General features: G+C 36.3%; 1 protein-coding gene across 11 annotated transcripts in view; it reads left to right on the top strand.

Annotated features, from left to right (window-relative positions):
* ptprt (protein tyrosine phosphatase receptor type T) overlaps positions 1-21,726 on the top strand; it is a 224,380-nt gene that overhangs the window by 82,416 nt on the left and 120,238 nt on the right. For all 11 annotated transcript variants that reach the window (XM_026265953.1, XM_026265954.1, XM_026265942.1 and 8 more), the window contains exon 7: positions 14,393-14,686. In XM_026265953.1, coding sequence (XP_026121738.1) covers positions 14,393-14,686 — 294 coding nt within the window. The remainder of the gene's footprint in view (positions 1-14,392; positions 14,687-21,726) is intronic.

The raw sequence follows: 21,726 nt of genomic DNA, 5'->3' as shown, positions 1-21,726 counted from the left end.
ACAGAAGCCTTGATTCTCCTCTCTTTCTTAAGATAATGGGGTAGAGCCTCAGCTTTGTTACAGAGCCATTGTCCCACTTAAGCAGAAATAACAAAAAGCGTTGGTCCCTTTCTGCGAGGCTTGTTAGCATGTGGTCACTGGACTTGAGAGAAATGCTAGCATCTGTTTGGCTGTAGCTGTGCCGTGTGTGACTTAGCATGGCCAAAAACACCTTTAGTGGTGCTCTTTACCCCTGATAAGCTTCGTCTGGGATTCAAGCTTGTGTCCCCATATGGCACTTGGAAGTAAAAAAATCAGAAATGACTAAAATCCAACAGTTTCTGCTTTTGGAACAAAGACATGATTAAATCCTTTAATCACTACAGAGACATCAGTATTGTCTCTTAGTCTTTATTAGAAGCTGCTATTATTCATTTCAGATAGAAATAGAATAGGTAAAATGGCTTTTTTACCTACTTTATTTGTATGTAGTGTGCATTTGTAGCTCACAATCTGTTAAGTTTGAATTTAGGCTGATATGCAATATATCATAGTACTTTCAAAGTTTCAATGTCAAATTAGGTATATGCAAGTGCTAACTGTGTTAAATTTACATTTTGGCACTGTTAAGCATGTTTAATCAATCTCCTTTATTAGAAATATGCAAAAATGAGGCTATCCATTCAATAATCTGTGAGCCTAAACAGATATTTTGTATTTCTGTGAAGCCATGCGTAAAAATCCATCCATATGGTATTGTTTGTATCAGCGTCTATTCAAATGTAAAAATGTATGAATATCTATGGATGATAATGAGATGATGGTAAAAAAATGACTTTTTAAGGTAGACTGGGCAATAATGTAATTGACTAATTATTTAAGGTGGAGTGTGTAATTGTTGTGCCACTAGTGAATTTGCAGAAACAATAAAACATTTGCAGAAAAAAAAAAAAGGTTTCTCAAACAGTTCTAGCACCCTTTCTGTCATTGTTAAATCAATCTAATTGTCCTGTCTAGCACCATTGGTTCAAAAAGACATGTTAGACTTGCATGTAGTTGTCTTCTGAGTCAAAGAACCATTCGAACAGAACAGTAAAAGTAAGTTTAAGGTCTGACAAACCTGCATCAGAGTTGGAACCACTCGAGTTCCCAGGTGTACCCAGCATGACGGCAGATCTAGCTTCTCTTTGCAGATGATTTAGCATTGCTGTCACTGCTAGAGTGAGCACTGCGGGACAGTTTCAAGTCCTGTATTTGCTCTGCAAGACCTGTTTGTCCCAGTATCATTTGGAGAAAAAATGAAAAATGATAGAAACTTTAGAACCACAGAACAAAACTTCACCGTACTGTTGTCAAAAAGTACCAACTGCGATACCATTTGGTACTGAAATTTTAAAAAATGTAATAAATTATATTGTGAAATCTATTCAAATAGATAACAGCTATTTCAAATGCATATAATATTTAATAATATTTTAATCAAATATGTGCAGCCTTTGTGACCAATAAGAGTCTTACTGATCCCAAATGTTTGAATAGTAGCATTTGATTGGTTATAAATGTAATGATATGGAGCTATATTTTTAAAGCTTAGTTATACATTGTTATATATTGAGAATCTGCACTGCAAGTAAGTTCATCATTATCCTGCGATACAATTTGAGGCATGCAGGTAATCTATTGTCAAGGCTGTTATCTGTCATTTTAAGCTGTGATTTATTCTATTCTGCTTGAATTCCATTTTTTTTAAATGATGTGGTGTGATGATAATGTGTCCCCTTAATCATGATAAAATGGAGAAGTTAAATGGGCTTTTCATGAAATTCAAATCCAGTTTCACCCCTTTATACATAAATTGTCTTTGTACAGTAGCAGACAATTTTTAAAGTGTGAATTTCCAATGTCAAACCTACACAGAGGATTTTGTAATTTATTGAAGTCATACATTTATATATGGAGAGGTAAAATATATATATAAGATTTGTCTATTTGTTGATATTGTATGTATCCATAGTGTAAATGGTTTTATTTGACACAAAGTCAAACTTTAGTGTCTGAAGTCCCATTAACCATGGTAAAATCATTCTAACTTCTCTTGGTTTATTATAAAATGGTTGCAATAAATGATATAAGATGGCCAAGTTCAATTAAATAACTATGATTATTTATTATATAAATCACAACAAACTGTTTTTCAAGTGATACAAACTGTAATTTATAACTGTAACCTGTAGATTGATTTAGAGTATAATCATCATCTGTGACTCATCCAACCAGATTTTCTTGTACAGTAATGACCCATCTTTGTAGTATTAGTATGCATCTGATTAACATGCCAAATCTAGAAGCTAACAGAGGTGTCACATATAGTGGCAGCATGATTGTGTTTCTAGAGCAGCGTGTTTGTGGCTGGCTCTGTCAGCGATCACTGCCATCTGTCTTTGCTGAGCACGGGGTGGGGTGGTGCGCTCTGGGGCAATATCCCTCAGGCTGTGAGCGCCTCAGGTGCTCAGAGGGTCCAGTGTCATCCTGGGAATTCAGAGGTGTGTGGATGCGTCTGCCTGTGTACAGTCTGTGTGATTAGGGAAGCCAACAGAGGGGTGATGTATAACATAATTTCCCTGGGGAAATGAATAGAGTGGAAGGCAATATGCCGCACAGCACAGGCATGCTAAATGAAATATGCATTAATTAATGCATGCAGTGCCAGGGATTTAGTCCAGGGGGAGGAGGCATGAGTGTATGGCATGAGTGGCATCGTTCCAGCCAGACACTGACAATTAATAAAGAGAATTTGCTGGGGGTGTAACTTTTAACAGGAGCTGAGCTGAAAAGGCCATAAGTTTGACCCGGTATAAATGAAGAAATGCAGACTAAGTGGACCTGCAGAGATGTTATTTTCTTAATCAGTTTTTTGGCCTTAACATCCTTAATGCAAGATAATTTCAATGAAGATAAAATTATGCTTAATGAATAGGAATGTGCCCAACGACTAATTTGAATGAAGCTTAAACTGAAGTTTTGTATCCGACTAGTCTAAAAGCAAGAAACCCCCAAAAGATGGTAAGAAAAACATAAAAACAAAAAAACTTGTGCATGCATGTATATAATAGTCTACATTTTAAATACTTATTCTGTGAATCAAACTGTCAAATCCCTCAATGAATTCTGCTAAAAATAGGTCACAATTATGCTGAAGCCTACACTTGCCTCATGTTATCATCATTTAATTTTAGGCGGTACAATAAAAGAAGATCACACACTCAACATCAGCCAATGTTTATTTATTAAAATCAGCTGGGGAAATGCAGAACAATGGAAAAATCAACTGATAGCCGGACAGAATCATTCATCTTCATGTAACGTTAGCCAACATATTAAAACACAAGTCAAAAACAATAGCAAATTTTATCAAGGGATAGCATTAAAACGTTTTTAAAAACATACTTCATCATGTAGGCTATATCATCTAAAAACAAAACAAACAAAAAGAAAGACAGGACCTCAGGCGATTAACAATTCTTGCTCTTGAGAAAAAGTGCTCTGTGGAAATTGAAGTCACAGCAAGCAGAGATAACGAAAAGCAAGCCAACAGAATTTTGGAAAGCGCCTGGACATCCCGCACCAACACCGAAGTGGGTCTTCATTAGAGGAATAGATGGCTCGGACGGGATGGCAGTGTATAACGTGATTGACATTAGCTGGCTTTGGATAGTCTCTAAGCTAATGATTACGCATTGCTCCAGAAGAGTTATTGTAAGCCAATTTGACAATACACAGTTTACACAAAACTTTTCTGTTTCTTTCTTATTCAAAATAATCCCACATCTTGCTCGTCTTTCGCGTGGTCACGTTTGAGCTCGCCACAACTGACATGAAGAAAGCTCATGCAAGGTCTGAGGTAAAAATGTAGTTTATGCCCAGATACACTTTTAAAAATAATGCATTTTTTTCTAATATTTTATTTTAGCTTATTTAAAATGTTTTAAATGTAACAGTGTTAATTTAATGGTAAAATAAAATGATGGTAATTTGAATGATAATTATTTTTATTTTTTTTTGGTCGTGTAATTGACTATTGTTTTCAGAGTCGACTAGCAGGAGCTGTAATGTTTAGTTGACTAGTCGACTAGACCTGCATATCCCTATTAATGAATTATCTTTCTCATACCCCAAACTTTTGAACTCTTGTGTAAACATCAGAAAATAGTTTTTGTTTTGTTGTAAGCCTAAATCTCACTAAAGTCCATTTTCCCACAAAAACTGTTTTTAAATCACTCTCTTTAAAAATGTACAGTGACATGTCGGTCAGGTTTCAAAAAGAAGGGAAACACCATAAAAGACCAGGAATATTAGGAATATTGTGGATGAGTTGTATAACCGGTTAAGCAACAGAAAGAGAGGAATGGTGTGTAAATACGAGTAAGTGTGCTCAGTTTTGGGAAAGTGCGTGAACTGTAAGTACTGGCCATTGCATTCTCAATCCTCCATAAAGGTGTCAGCCACTGAATGTATGAGTGTGTTTGCAGGCTGAGGGAGCGCGGGGGAGTAGCACACACTGAGAGAGATTAAAACGGTGAGTTTTATAAATGGGGTGCTCACAGAGGGGTGCAGGGGTCATTAATAACCACCGGCTGGCTGATGGCATAGAGAGAGAGATAGAGAGAAAGACAGACAGAGGTGCTAGTAATTGTGATGTGAAGGTACCTTACTGCTGGTGACCATGGAGAAAGTCCCATTATTTGTCATTTTCATCTCATGTTTTTTTATTTGTGTTTGCTTTTGCTGTTTTAGGATTACCTTTGTAAATATGTTTCCCCTATGCATGCCTCTATCTCTTTTTTTGATTGCTTTCTTAGCCACTGTAACATTTTATTGTTCACAGGTTGCTCTTTCATAGCTCAGGAGTTCACAATTATGTTTTATAGCAGTACTTGAAAAGATATTCCTCAAACAATCTGGTTAGTTTGTTCTAAGCTCCTAACCTTAGGTGTAAAACTTCTGCAAATAATCGAGCCTGAATCACTTTCCATTTTCACTATGTTTTAAACTTAAAGATGGATTTTTGTTCTGGTAAATGTTATATGCGCACTTCTTATGATTAAATGTTAAGTGAACGTATTCATACTGTAGCTGTCAAATGCAACTGACACTCACACATTGTGATTTTAGTATACACAATTGTAATGGGTCATCTTTCTAATACCAATTTGCAAATCTAATTGTGATTGACTTGATGATTTTTGCATACTGATGAGGTTTTCCTTTATATAGATAAAGAAAAACCTGAAACCTGAACTTACCTAAAAAAATCTAAACACTGTTATTTTACCACTATGCAAAGTATTGTATTTATCTTTAGGAAATGCAAATCTTTGTTGCATTTTTCTAAATTTAGACAAATAAATATACACAAATTAGATGATTTTTGAAGTACAGTAAGAGTGTAGAGGTATAAAGCTCAGATCATTTTGTGATTGAAGAATGTCATTAGAAATGTTTGTGTTCATTCTGAGATCCCTTGTGACTTTTGATCGCAGACTTTGGTATCTCGGCTAATATGAACTCAATTCGAGACTTTGAAGAAGTTGTTCTGAATTTGCTATCTATTTAATCTTTTTTAGTCTATGAGCAACAATTGAGATGTCTTTTGTGATTTATCTTTCCTGTGGGCAGCACTTTCCTCTCATTACTCTTCGTTTCTGTCTCAGACACATTTGACGTACAATAATTTTCATCTGGCTGCATTATCATCTTTATTTCTTTTTTCCCCTTTTCAATTTCTGTTTTCTTTATCTCTACTTCAAGCCTATGTGGTGTCAAAGCTCTCCCGGTTTTCATATTTAATGTATGCTAATCTGTGTTAAGTAATATTCATTCTGACAGTCATTTCACTCTCTCATGTCCTCTCACAATCTCACCCTGATGCAATTTTAACCCAAAACCCTCTGTGCCTTATTAGCCCATTTATACACATTTGCATCACAGTGTCAGAGGGAGAAAGAAAAGTTTTAGATTCATTCAGGAAGAAACCATTTGCACAGGTTATTAAAAAAGTCTTTGGGTTAAATTAGGATTTTGGAGGTGGGAAAACCCATTCATCTGGGTGGGATATTAGTGGTTGAAAACAGCTTCTCTCAAAATAATTGATCTGATAGATATCAGTCAAATGTTTGCAATTATTATTTTATTTTTATTTTTTTATTTTTTTTTTGAAAAAAGTATCTTATGCTCACCAAGGCTGCATTTTTTTTTTAATATGGTAAAAAAAAAAAAATGTTTTGCTGCTTAATATTTTTGTGTAATCCATAGTACACTTCCATTTAAATTGTACTAAAAATAAAAATAAAAAAAATAAAATAAAATAAAAAAATAAAATGTGTGTCTAGGAGGCCAAAATGTGAAATGTCTTGTCTGAATGGGACTTTGAAAACTGTTGCAGACTTTCTATAACATACTTCAAATGTAGCATTAGGCATGTACCTGATTCTATGATTTTTTTTTTCATACTTCCTAAAAAAATACTTCATTTCCAATATTTATATTATGCTTACAGTAATACATCTTGCAAGCTGGATAGTACATCTTACTTTTCTTACATCTTACCTGGATACATGAACAACAATATATACAATATAGCAAACCTTGGATGGGTAATTGTTTATATTGTTGCAATGTCATTTTAAATTGTATTAACGCACAGCTATATATATATATATATATATATATATATATTTACATATTAAACATATATAATTACATATTACATTTATTTTCTTAATGTTTTTGAAAGAAAGAAATCTCTTATACTGAGGCTACATTATTTGTTCAGAAATACGGTAATGTGTGTGAGTGTGTGTTTGTATATATTCAGTTGGTATGCTTCTATTTTCATTGTAAATTAAAATGAATACAATTACCGTATGTCTATAGAAATCTCTTGAAGCCTTACTGACTTCAGTGTTCTGATATAGAGATGAACTCTTCTTGAATCTCTCAGTGAATTACAGGCCTGTGCCTCTCAGTGTGGCAGAGGCAGTGCGCTAGGCTAGTTAGCATGCAGGTCTTGGCGTCCCCATGGTTCATGAAACCCAACTCTGTCTCTGACAAGACAGGAGGCCCCCAGGGGCCCTTCATCCACACCACACTCTCTCCACAGACTCACATCAGCAGAATAATAGCAAGGTCTGTGCGAATGACTGTGTCCACTATGGCCTTATTGATATGCTGCTGGTCAGCGTTGGACCTTACATGTGGGAGTGAATGAAAGAGAATAATATAGTGTTGATATAGCTAATGGATTCATAGACAGAGCGATGGCCTCAGGTAAAGGTGCTAATGACAGGTGACAGTTGTAATCTGGGACTGAACTCCAGGGCATAATCTGGATCGATTCTCTGTAGTCTCTGTTTGGCATGATGTTCGTGTAGTTGATGAAGGGCATGTGGGGAATATTAACCTACTGTAAAAGAATGCAGTAGACTGCAGATTTTTCTTATTTAATTTTTTACTTTTTTCTAATGTCCTTAATTTGCATAACAAAAACTGTGCTTTTAGTGCTTATTTTATTTTATTATTTTGAAAAGGCATGAATGATACTTTATCAAGCTTTTTTTCTCCCTTACATATTGTATGAAAAATTAAGTGATAATGATTTTTAAGCTCTTGGGCCAAATTTTAAGGCAGCATTTAAAATTTTTCTTTACAGATTTAGTTTTTATTATAATTTATTATATTTAATGTATGTTTTACCTGTAACAACAAAGTACCAAAGTGTATAGGAAATAATTTTGAGCTGCTGCTTCGTTACATGTAGTCGTGTACTGTGCAGATTTTCAGTCTATGTTGAGTGTTTTTTTCTTTTATTATTACATGTTACTTTCCTTAGAGGTCAGCTGTCTAAGTAGGGAGCTTTCTAGGTTTTGGAACAGAGCTTGTGGGTGGATTCTGGATATTGGATGGAAATCCAGTGAGTTTGCAGCTTGTGCGTGTTGAGTTTCAACGCATACCTAAATGTCTGCAAATGTTGCTGGTCTGTGTGTGTTTTTTGCGAGAGGTGTTGATGTGTGTGATGGTGTGATGCAGAAAGCACTGCTATCTACACTCAGACAGAGAGAAGTATTAGTGAAGGATTTCGGAAGTCTGTGTGTGTGTCCGTAGACTGCCTGCGAGCGGCCTTCACTACAGAGATGGATTAGAGCACAGTAATACTACAGCCCAGATAAGCAGGAGCCGAGGAGTTAGCACTTCAAACACTCGCAGCCACTTTATTTGTCTGTGTGACTATTTATTTATTTAGTTTGTATTCCGTAGCCTCTTGATGCACTGCTCTCCAAGTACCCGGCATATGTGCATTGAAATACATAGCTTTTTCACAGACTCTCCATCTCACAGGAATACAGTTGTTCAATTTCCAAAATCTAGTGAGCTGCCTACCTAGACAGCATTATATGGCATTGCAGGTGAGCTACCAAGTCAAAGGCTGCAGAGAGAGCATAAGAAATGTGATGCTGACCACTTGTAGAAAAATAAATGGGAAAAATCTCTTAGGGATAAACGGGAAGACTCTTTCAGTTAATAAAGCCATCTATGATTATTTTATAAAACCATTGTTGACGGATGTTATTACTCAAATGGAATATTTTATTAACACAGAAATTATAGCTGTTTTAGTATATACATATATATATATATATATATATATATATATATATATATATATATATATATATATATATATATATATATATATATATATATATATATATATATATATATATATATATATATATTATTACCCAAGTAAATACTAGCCAAGAAGGCCAAAGAGTGAACTGTCTTGTCTGAATGGGACTTTGAAAACTGTTGCAGGGTAGTTTAATTATGCAGCTTCTATAAGATACTTCAAATGTAGCATTATGCATGTACATTGCAGAAAAACTCTATCTATCTATCTATCTATCTATCTATCTATCTATCTATCTATCTATCTATCTATCTATCTATCTATCTAGTTTTTCTATTACTGGTCTGCATTTCTGACCTTATGAATCTTCATTTAGGATGTGGCCTCTGTAGGCAGTATACCATAAGGCAGCTCGCTAGATTTTGGAAGATATATTTGTGTGTGTGTGTGTGTTTTACATCTCACTGAGTCCAGAGATCTATTTGGAGCAGAATTTTGAATTTTATGCACAGGTGTCCTCAGCATGGCATCTTTGAACAGTGCCGGGTTTGTGAATTCAGTCTAGCGAAAGACCCCTCCTCCCTTATTTTCACTGTCTCCCTCTCTTGTTGTCCCTTCCGCGTGCATTGCTTTCATTTGTCCAGACCTGTATGTACTTCTTCTGAAAGAGGGTTTGAAGAGCCTTCTCTCCTCTCACGCTGTTCTTACCACGCTTGTATGTTTACAGTGTTCCTCCGCTGTATTTCTCTTGTTCCCTGCTCTTCTACAATGCTCAGTATGGTGTTTTGATTAAAGCGTTCTGTGAGTGCATTCAACGAAAACCTTTCTATCACTGATGCACAACTATAAAAAAAAAAATAGAAGAGGAATTAGATTTTAGATGGAAGGAATAAAAAAGTGGGAATTGTAGTTCCTTTTCCTGACAAAGAGAATCAACCTTCCACAGAGATACTGCATCAAGGGATAAGGGTCAGGTCAAAAGCACAGACTGCATCTCTCCTGACATCTCTCATCTGCTTCCCCTGAGCTGTTTTTCAGGGGTTTGATCCAAACAATAAAGCAAATGATTCGAAACAACTGTGTGAGTCATTCTGAACTGTTTCCCATGAGGCTGTAGGTATGGAGGATGTATCTTTGTGGGTGCTGCAGTAGTCTTGGTGTGCAGAGAGCTTCCCAGTGCTATGGAGAGCTTTGCAATTGTTCTGAAGTGCTCCTGTGATTTTTGGCATAATGTGATGCAATTCTTATTTGAAATAAAAAACTCTGAGGATGTTGCACAATATGTTTTGATGTTATTAATGCTTTTATGGTTGTGTAACGTATTAGACTTTATTTTCAATGATACTAGCAAAATCAATCTTATTTGGAAGAGCTTGAAGTGAAGCCAAGTTGAGGTTTAACATTTGTAGAGCTGGTATATAAATATATAGTATCAGTATTCAGCAAGGAAACATTCAGCTGATCAAAAGTGACAGTAAAGACTTTTACAATATTACCAAAAATCCAATTAAATGATGTTCCTGTGAACTTTCTTGCATCAATAAATCTCTAAAAAAGTATCAAGGTTTCCACAAAAATATTAAGCAGCATAACTGTTTTATGTAACAGTTATGGATGATGAAAATTCAGCTTTGCATCACAGAAACAACTTAAGTCATATATTAAGTTATAATATATAAAATGGAAAATGTTTATTTAGAACTGCAATAATATTTTACAATATTGCTGTTCATACTGTATTTTTGAACATATAAATGTAGCCTTGGTAAGAGAAACCCCAAACATTTGAATGGCGTAAGCAATATACATAATTTTACAGCTAAAATAAAATTTAATATGTCAATATATCATTACTAATTTATCACCCTGCTCTAGTGTTTATGCAAGCACGAATGTGTATGTATCAGTTTTTGCATCAGTTTGTGGATATATATATATATATATATATATATATATATATATTTAAAAAACTTTAGTTCAAGATTAAATCTTTCTAAACTTTCTAATACTGTAGCCATATTCTCGGTTTCTGTTGAATTGGTTGTTCCGACAGACGAGAAACCAGATTGCAATTACTGTTGTTTCACAGCTACAAATTCCCATTTGACGCTGGAGCTCATCTTTCTCTCCTCCAGCTCTGCTATCAGACAAACCCGGTGGGCTTTGATCAGATAGTAGGGTGGGATTTCTGGAGATTTCTCGCAAATCCAGCTGGTTTTAAAACCTCCCTGCGGACACCAGGTGATAAAGGGTAAAATTACAGGGGCGCTCAGCCACATGGACACACATACACCTGCACAGGGACTCCAATCACCACATTGCTGCTAATATTCCTGAACGGATGGCAAAGTATCAGTGGAAATGGGAATGAACTTTGTGTATCAAAGGAATTTGATAAGAAAAGAGTATTTCGAATTGTGTTCTCTCACACACATGGAGTTCTTCACCTGAAATAGTAAATAGTGTGTGCAGGAAACCTCTTATGTCTGTAGAAAATAGGTTTTTCCTGGAGTGAAAGGCACCCCTGGTGAACGGGTAATGCTCCTTTTGTTATCTGTATCCATACTGTGCAGTTCTGTCTGAGCCTAGCATATTTCCTCATTTTATCTCTATGAGAGAATACACTGACATAAGAAATGGAGAACTTTAGAAGTAGCTGAGATGAGCTGAAGCCTTTGTGTCATTCATATATTTGTTTTTGTTCTGCCAGCATATTTATATACAAGCCCTCCCTCACTATGTTCATGCACTTGCAGTTGTTAGTAGCTCTATGTCATGATACCACAATATTTTATTTCTTTGTCAAGACTGTTGCATCATCCTAAGCAATATGTGTTCTGAATGGGACTACAAAGTAATTAATAGACGTCAGATGTTTTAACATTCATATAATGAACATATGTTGATCTCTCTAGTGACGTAGCCCCAAACCACTGTGCTAATCAACAACAACATCGTCAAGGCTGGAAGCTCAAAATAGTTTGTAAATCATCCGGAGTACAATAACACTCAGTCAGTCATCAACAAGCAATAACCAAAATTCAGCCAGTCCTCAGCAGCATCCAAACCTCATTTCAATCAAGCTGCAATCATAAATGCTCAATCCTAAAACTCTCCACTAATCACAGATTTTATCAACTGCAGGACCATAAATGCCCATGTCAAGACAATGTGCTGACATAAAGACTGCTGAAAATGCATTAAGCGATGGAAGTGTATTAATGGTTTGAACAAGGGAACTACTTCAAAATTGCATTTTAGATGTGACAGCTACCTTGATGAACAACATGCTGGAGTCCATTCATATGATAAATAACACATTATCCATAAGCAATATCAAATTTCAACCTAAAGTGTTGAAAATTTGTTTTGTAGTCATTATTACTGGGGTTTACTACGGTAAATTATTGGTCATGCTTATGGTTAGGGAATTAAACACACCCCTATGCTTAAGTATTACACATATTAATTTCCTAAGCCAATACAATTGCCAACAAAATATCCAATAGGCTCAGAATATTATAAAGACTATTAAGGTGGAACTTTTCCACAGAAAATGTTTTCCCTTCTCTTACCCTCCTATATTTCCTGTCTTTTTTCTGTGGTAATCTCTGTTTACTTCTTATTATTCCTCCTTCCTTTCTGTTATCATTTTTATTTTCTCCCACCTTCATTTTCATTTCAAGCACTAAACGCTCTTAAGCTTCAGAGGTTGACGGGTCACGTCTAAACTCTCTTCTCCGAGACAGAGCATATCCTTTCCGGGCAGCTGAGGGAGTCAGTGGTTATCAGCTGTGGGTAAATGGGCTTTGGTAATCTGGCTCAGTTGATTACATGGCACAGTAGAGACAGCAGCCTCTCATTAGAGTGGGCCTGGGTGGCTCTTCCATGCTCGGATGAACCCTTCATGCACTGCTACTCACCTCTAACCCTGGATTAGTGTCTGTCTGAACCCTCTCCTGCTGAGAGAGAGAGAGAGTGCCAAAAAGAAGATTAGAAGATGGAAAGTGGGAACTGAAAAAGAAAGAAATTATAAAATGAGGAAGATTATTCTGAATGTATTTTTTCATTGGAAACGTAAAATGAATCGAGAAACAATATTGTTATTGTTGTTATATTTACATTTAATGGAGAAAGTTTCTTTGTGGCTCGACCAGGTCATTGTTAAGGGGTTCTGGTTGGTTGCAAAGTCATTATGTGGTTGCTAGGGTTCTTTTTCTTATTTACTTGAAATAAAGAAGAAAGAAATAAAGAAGAAAGAAAGGAAATGGAAAGTGAGGAAGGAAATGGGGAGAAAGGAAGTATGGAAAGAAGGAAGGAAATGGGGAAGAAGGAAGGGTGGAGGAATGGAGGGAAGAAGAAAGGAAGGATGAAGGAAATGGGCTGGGAGGAAGGAAATGGGGAGGAATGGAAGAAGGAAGGAAGGAAATGGAGAGAAAAAAGGAAGGAAATAAGGAAGGAAATGGAATGCCAGGAAGTATGGAAAAAGAAAAAAGAGGAGGAAGGGTGGAAGGAAATGGGGAGGAAGGGAGGAAGGAATGAAGGAAATGGAAAGAAAAAGGAAGGAAGGAAGAAAATGAAAAGCAAGCAAGGAAGGATAGAAGGAAAAGGGGTGGGAGGAAGTAAATGGGGAGGAATGGAAGAAGGAAGGAAATGGAGAGAAAAGGGCAAGGAAAGAAGCAAGGAAATGGAAAGCAATCAAGGAAGAACAAAAAAATAAAGTGATTGAGAGAAAGAAAGGAAGGAAATGGGAGAGAGGAAGCAAGAAACTAACTATGGATGTAAGGTAGAAAAGAAAAAAATTCGGAAAAAGAAGGGGAAGGGAAGAAAAAGAAAAAGGAATGGAAGGGAGTAAACAATGATGGAAGGAAGCAAGCAAAAAAAATAAAAAAATAAACATTGTTTACCTTTTACAGGTTTGAGGGTAAATCTGAGGTGCTCAACGGCAGTGAGACAAAGAAAGAAGAGACAGGCAGAGACAGGAAGTTAATGCAGGGCAAGCCGTAAGCTGTCTCCAGTGGATTTAATGTGAGTAGGTAGAAGCAATGGAGAAAGAGAGGGAGAGGAAGAGAGCTTAGCTAAGTGTTTAGGGAAAAGCTATAGCCCACCTTCTCAACTGGGATTCCAGGAAACGTTTCATTCCATTTATTCTAACAATTCTGCCGGCCAAGCAAGTCTGTCTGATATCCCTTAATGAGCTTCAAAGCTTCGGCCACATGCTTCACTGTAATTCCAGCCTTCATTTTCCTCTCACCATTTTGCGCTACAAAAGCAAATGTGAAATGATGGCTGAATGCAGTGTAATAGTGAAGCGAGATTACTTTCTACAGCCCTTAATTGCTCTTTCAACAACTTTTAAAATTTGCTGAAAAATTATTGCCAGAAATGGCTGAGGCATTTCAGTGCAGCCACTTTTTTCATTTGTTTCTGTTGCTTCTTCCACCGCTTTCAAATATGGATTTATTCATTTATTGAAGATACTTGGTATTGATCATAATGGGTGTTTGATGAATCTGTTAGTTTGTACACAAACATGCTATTCATGAAGAATAATCAAAAATATGCTGATAAAACATTGATTAAAATTCCCAAGAGTATTTTAAGGCAACATGATGATAAAATAGCCTTTTCTATGATGCCAAAGTGGTTGATTGTGTTGTGATAAAAAAAGATTGTAGATAATAATCAACCTAATGGAAACGATCCTGTTCTTTTTATCTTCTTCAGCACCCCCCACACCAATTGCTCCACCTGAGCTTCTCGCAGTTGGTGCCACCTACTTGTGGATCAAACCAAATGCCAACTCCATCATCGGCGACGGCCCCATCATCCTGAAAGAGGTGGAGTACCGCACCACCACTGGAAACTGGGCCGAGACACACGTCGTGGATTCACCAACCTACAAGCTCTGGCATTTGGATCCGGATGTGGAGTATGAGATTAAGGTTCTTCTGACCCGACCTGGGGAGGGTGGCACTGGACCACCGGGACCACCCCTCATCACTCGGACCAAGTGTGCTGGTAAGTGTCTATATATAATTAAAACTTACAGAGGAGGTAAGGAGCAATGGAATAGACCAGTGTTTGGACAATTCAACAGTTGTGTACTTCTTTCCAGTTGTTGCTTTTCTATGTTTCTCTCATTGTTCACATGCAACACAGTTACAACAATAAAGTGGCCACTCTATTTGTTTGTTCCATTGGCTTTTATACCTAAAGCATCTATGAATTTTAAGGTTTTTTTTTCTTGCTGTAAAAGTAAGAGTAGTGTGTTATTGGTGGCTAAATGCTCGGCTATGGTCTTTTTTTTTTTTTTTTTGTAGAAATGAGCTTTGTAGACTTTTAGGCTGAATCAAAGTAAAGGTTTGAAAGTGCTCTTCATACCTTGAACCCTTCTCAAATAAAAGAAATAAACTTTTTTGGACCAGTAAGTAGAGTTTTTTTTTTTTGCTTTTATTTATATGACAGTATAGTCTAGACAAGTAAGTAGGGGTAGAGAGGTAAAACTGAAACAAAGTTTGGACCTACTAAGGTTGAAGCCATTTAAAAAAAATATATATATTATTATAATTATTTAAACATTATTTAAAAGTATATTGGAAAGTGTAAAACAAAAACAATAATTAATTTAATTTCATTTTAATTTAGATTTTAAATACGAAGAGTTAATTTGCAAAAACAGATAATGTCATTTTTTTTAAAATTTGAAAAACTTTTTTAATTCAAATTAAGTAAGGGATAATCAATGGTTATTTTATAGAATACTTTCTATTCATCAAAGGACCCTGAAAAAAACTTTCACAAAAAAAAAAAAGTTCAGAAGGATCATGTAAATGGAGTAATAGTGCTGAAATTCTGCTTTATCATCACAGGAGTAAATTATTTTTAAATATATTCAAATTTTATATATATAATTTTAAATATATTCAAAGTAATTTTACATTTTAAATACATAAACACAGCATATTTTATCAACCCCAAAAATGTGAACAGAAGTGTGTTTTATGCTTCATAAAAAGAATCATGTCCTTAAGTTAGCAACATGCTGGGTTATATTAGAGAGACAGCACTTAAGTACTCTATCAGTCAGTAGTAGAAAGCTAAAAAGAGTCCAAATGATAGTGTGTTATTGTGCCGTTTCCTGAGGAGAAATAGGGAGAGACTGGGATGATTTGATATGATTTATGAGGGGGTGAAGGTGTTAGATTTAATGATAATTTAGATTGTTACATTTCCACTGCAGAATGATGGCAAAGAGCAGGAGAGAAGACAAAGGCTATAGGTGGGAACAATTTTCAGGCGTAATTATGAACGCAGCAGGGTGGCATGTGGAGCGGCGCTCAGATAGACAGAGACACTCTTTATCTGATAAAGTGACAGATAATAAGATGATGGGAGCAGATGAGAGAGCCCTAGGAAGTAGGGAAGCATGTGATCCAGGTGAAGGAAGTCACTCTGTCTGAGTGAGAGATGCAGGTGAGGGTTATGTGATGAAGGAGCTGGATTATCATTGATGACACAGCGGGTGAGATCCAGAGGGGCTCTTCTGTGTCTCCTCTCTCGTCTTTCACTCCCCCATTCTCTTTTCCTCAATTTAACTTCCTTTTTGACATTAGGCTGCATGCATGTTCACACATAGTCTTGCACAAATTCAGCTGGAAACTAATGGTCTTCCAGTGGCAAAGACATTTCAGTGTTGTGCAAGATTTGAATTAAAATGCCTTTTAGATTCCTATTTATTTTCAAATTCATTTTCTGAATTTAAATTGCATTTGAATTGAGTTTGCAAACCTGATGCAGAATTGCAATTCATATAGCTGGCATTTTAAATGGAAAAGCAAAAAACAGCTAAGATAATGGTGTATATATAGATGACACAATATTTACCATCCCTTTTCTGTTATTTTTAGCGTATTTGGCCATATATATGTGTGTTGTTTGATATTTTTGCTTGTCCAGATGAGGCTATTCTGCATAATCTGTGCGTTCATGCCAGCTCACCACAGGTAGCCGTACTCGCACACATTTCTGATCCAATGAAGTGGCTTCCATCCGACAGCACTGATCTTCCTTGTCCTTCCAATTCAATTTTTCTCCTCCGCTCCGCAGCACAGGAGCTCTATTGGTATGCTAATATAGTCCCACAGAAGTGCGTCCTCTTTAAAATACACCAGCAGACTGGAGGGTGTCATTGTACGAGTGCAGAAACACACACATACATCTTGCATTTCTTTTTCAATATTTATTCTGAAATACAAGGATGCTATTATATGTAAACAATGCGGCTCTTATTCTTGGTGCAGGTATTTGAGCTAAGTATTCAACATCAGCTTGTAACAATAAAATCCAGAACACCTTAGCAAACACACACATGACCTGGCAACTATCTGTGTATGTTTACACCTGTTATTTTATAAGCCATGTTTACACTTCACAAAACCTTCATGTATAGACCCCACAACATGTCGTTTTTGTATTTTACCTTTGTGCGCCTTTTGTAATGGAACAGAACCACTGGCTTGTCACTGTTGACACGCTTCCCTTGAGATTCGAGCTGCAGCCCACCTAATGAGCTGGAAACTGGCCTTAAACTCACACGATTCTGACTCTCGACCTCATCCCGGTGAGTTCTGATAGTTTTGGTCTATAAGACTCCAATTGGCATTCGGGTATAACAAAAATCATCTATGGCTTTATCAACGATCCGAACGGTGTAAAACTGCTGATATAGCAGGAGAGTTTGAGGGGAAACAGGAGTGAGAGAGGTCAAAAAACGCAATGATAAGGCTGATTGCAGCAACCATCAAAGCCTCGTGAGCCACGCTTGTGTGTGGAGATCAATGTGAAATCCACTGTCAGATTTCATTGCATCACAGCCGGGGAGGCATTTTGGGAGTGAGAGGACAGGACAGACAGAGGGATTGGAGAGAGGTGAAGCGTGTCGGAAAAAACATGTGTTTATGAAGTGACGGCACTGTCTACCTGTCACACACGCATGCACGCACACACAGCGGTGCGTATCTGTCACACAGCACTGATTAGAGCAGACAGGTGTGGAGGTGCTGTGGTCAGGTGAGGCCTGTTTGAGGAAGTGTGTGTGTTCTGTGCGCTGCAGGAAAGTTACTGGGTCATGACAAAGGATGGACACACAATCTTCAGGGCAATGTTTCTGGTACTGGACATGCTTTCATTATTATTAGCAACGAGTACATGCAGGGGGTCAAACTTTGACATATGCAAGAGAATTGTATTTATAATTTTTTTTTACTTTTGTCATTTGTTTAAGCTTATAAATTTGTGATATGGACTACTGTTCAAAATTTTCGGTCAGTAGGATTTTTACTATATTTTTGATACAATAAATTCAACTTTGGTGGGCACGCAAGATTCCAAGATACCCCAAATCCAGCTGATACTGACTCTGTAATGTTAATACCATTTGTGTGGAGTAAAATGTTGGATAAGATGAAAATGGAGTTGACATTTGGGATATAATAACTTTCCTGTAGTCCAGCCTCTCATCTACAGCACTGCTTCAGTCCTGCAGGGAAATATCTGCAGTTTCATGGACCTGCTAGCAGAATTCATATGGAAAAATAAATAATATTGTTCTTTCTGATGTTTCTTTTCATTTCTTCTGTTCTTTCAACTTCTTTTATTTATTTATTCATTAATACATTTCTTTCTTTCTTTCTTTCTTTCTTTCTTTCTTTCTTTCTTTCTTTCTTTCTTTCTTTCTTTCTTTCTTTCTTTCTGGCGTAGTTTTTTTGTCCCACTCCATCACCCTCTGTGGCACAGAGGTATTTAGGTGTGGAGATCTCTTATCCATTCTTTCTCTTCTCTTCCATCTAGCACAAATGATGGATAGAGTTTAGTCCTCTGCTTGACTCTCCAGCAAAGTGGATTTATTTGAATATATTTCCACATCGCTCATGATAAATTTCCATCCTCTGCAGGGGCAGGAAGACGGAGGTGATAATGTGTGTGTTCTTAATTGCTGAATATCAATTGAAGTGACTGTGGTGCTCTTAATATTTAATGCAGCAATTTTTCAAAAAAAAAAAAAAAAAAAAAAAGCTCTGTGGCAATATCTCATCTTTTCATCCTCTGCTATAAATTCTACCCTGAGATCTTAAAGCAAATTTACTTTACCTGTAGACAGTCCTTCATCATCCTTTTCCACTTTTCATGGAAACGCAGGCCATCCACACACACACACACACACACACACAATTCAATCAAAGGTCAATTTAACGTCTCCTCTCTAGCCTGAAACCTTGAGATAAAGCCTGTCATAAAGAACCTCTCTGATTTGCTGTGGCCTTTGGGACTTCTTTTTGTTAAATTTACGACATTTTAAAACACCTCCACTTTGCGAGTGAATTAACAACATATTTCTGAGTTAGAGGGCCTAATGTGTCTTCTGGCTTATGTCCTAACATTAAGAAAGAATATGTACGGTGATACCAGCTCTCTGCAACCCATCAGTTAATGATATTATATACTGTATATGCAGAGGTTTGGGCAGATTTAAGTGTCCTTTATAGTGCTCTCCATATGGAGTCAGTAGATGGCTGCCGTTATAATGGCATATTTGAACAGTTGATTTAAGTTTTGATATTCTATTTCTTGTTCTTAATGAGCCATAATGATGCAGCAATGCCATTTTATTAACCCTGGCTCACTATTGTATTAGTGAAAATTGTATTGCGTTACTTCTTGCACATTTTACAACACTTTCAAAGTGAAATGTCAATTGAGTGGCATGAAAATGCCATTCAGTTACATGCGAAACAGATGTAAAACGAAATGTAAATTTGGCATTGTTTTTTTTATGTTTGTCATACGTATGGGTTAGGTAATGAAAATCACTTTTATTGTGACTCATGTTTCTTTGAATGCTTCACATTGCAAGTGCAATGGTTCACCAGGTGAGCTACCCAGCAAGTTTACTATATCAGAAAAGACATTCATATGGAGCTTATGTGATTTAAACATCAAAAATGTTTTGTTTGTACAAATCTTGCACAACAGTAAAAGTGCTTTGAAGTCATAACATGGTATTGTTTAATGAACCTGATAGAAAATGTCTTAATAAATAACAATCTGTCATGTAATCGTAATTTGTTTAAAAGGAATAAAAATAGCTGGTGTTTTCAGCTTGAAACTGCAGTCAATTGTTTAAAAACAAGTAGTTAGAGGCATGTTTTTCAAATGAGCCTATTTTTAATTTTATTAAAATGGTGCTGAACAAGCCAACGTTGTGCCAAATATCCAAATTCTCATTACCATGTTAGGGTTTAAGAGTAGCCCTGTGGCACTTATCAGTAGTCAAAGATGATTTTCAAAACAAAATGTTGGTCATTTCCTCTTTTTAAATTCAGAGATGTCAATTCAGATAGCATTTAAATCAAACAGTAGTAGGACATTCAGCCCAGACTTATTTCCTGGATGATGGGAATAAAAAGAATAGGACATTTTTAATTCAATAAAATATTCTACTAGCTCATGTAGATACTGAAATCAGCTCACGGCCTTATGTAAAACAATAACAATCTCGATAGGACTTTTGTCATGAATGATTAGACGTCAGTGCATGTCTGGGCACTATTGTCTTACCTGAGAGAAAATAGATGTTTGCTCAGTAATGGAGAACGCAGCCTTATCATTATCAGTGAGAGGGTTTTGAAATGGATTTTCGGCTTTTGAATAAAATTCAGTTATGAAAAAATGTGAGTGGTACCTCACAGTGACAGAATGATAATAAAAGTTGACCTTCTTTAAAGAGGCAGTGATGCAATATTTTCAATGTTTAATGTGCATAGACTTCATGTAAGACATTTGTTGGCTCAGCCAATAGCGTGATTTTGGGGGTGGGGCTTCATTTTTGTAGTAATAATGATCACTTTACCTTTATGAAACATCACATCTTTATTTCTCTGATCACTGTAGTTTATTTTTAATGTTGTATTTTATGAATCTAGCTTTCATAAAGTGAATCTCTTTTTAATAAAACATGGTAATGAGGCAGCAGAGAAAAGAAGAGAAGACAAGATTTCTGTATCGGAAAAGAACAGGCACATAGATATGTTTATATTGTCTTTCCCAGCACGTCAGGCAGTCATGGTGCAGAGATGCTGAATAATGCACAGGGGAGAGAGAGAGAGAGAAAAAAAAAGAGAGAGAGAGAGAGGGGATAGACGGAGATAGGCATGTATGGAGAGAAAGCGAGAGAAACTTTTTTTTTTTTTTATTCTGAAGTTGATTTGGTTTTGTGAGGCCTTGGCCATGGAGCCTGTGGCAGTGATTATATTTAAGTCCCTGGAAACTAAACAATATTATTCTAAACTTTCATTCTAGACATAAAGGCATACTTCACATACTTTCAAAAAATGAAAATTCTGTCATTATTTATTGCCTTATGTCATTTCAGACCTTCAAAATATCTTATTTTTTGTTCTGCAGAAGAAAGAATGACACGAGGGTGAGTTTTAATTTTTTTGGTGAACTATCCCTGTAAGTGTAAATAAAACAGAAAGTTTCTAGCTTGTTCCATACAGAACTACACTGTTTATTTAAAGGGGGGTGAAATGCTGGTTTTCACTCAATATCCTGTTAATCTTGAGTACCTATAGAGTAGTACTGCATCCTTCATAACTCCAAAAAGTCTTTAGTTTTATTATATTCATAAGAGAAAGATAGCCGATTTTTCCCTGAAAAACACGAGCGCCTGGAGGCGTGACGTGTGGGCGGAGCTAAAGAATCACAAGCGCGAGTAAGCTTTTGCGTTGAGAGCATTTGGAAGCTTTGACATTACCGTGAGGAAAAAAACATCATCCATAACAAACCATGGCTTACAGTCAGATTCAGCCGTTTATTTATGATCCAGAATCAGATCCAGAGGCTGAAATTTAACAAGAGCAGCATCAGCAACGACGTCTCTATGTGGTACTGAAACTGTATATATTTGCTTAGCGGTTTTGGAAAATGACTAAGTTCCAATTTGTCGTCTTTTTTTTTTTTTAAGCTGTACATGTGGAAAGTGCAGTTTGATTGACAAC

Source organism: Carassius auratus, chromosome 6, assembly GCF_003368295.1.
Source record: "Carassius auratus strain Wakin chromosome 6, ASM336829v1, whole genome shotgun sequence".
NCBI classification, from domain to species: Eukaryota; Metazoa; Chordata; class Actinopteri; order Cypriniformes; family Cyprinidae; genus Carassius; species Carassius auratus.
This window is presented reverse-complemented; position numbering and strand designations above follow the sequence as displayed.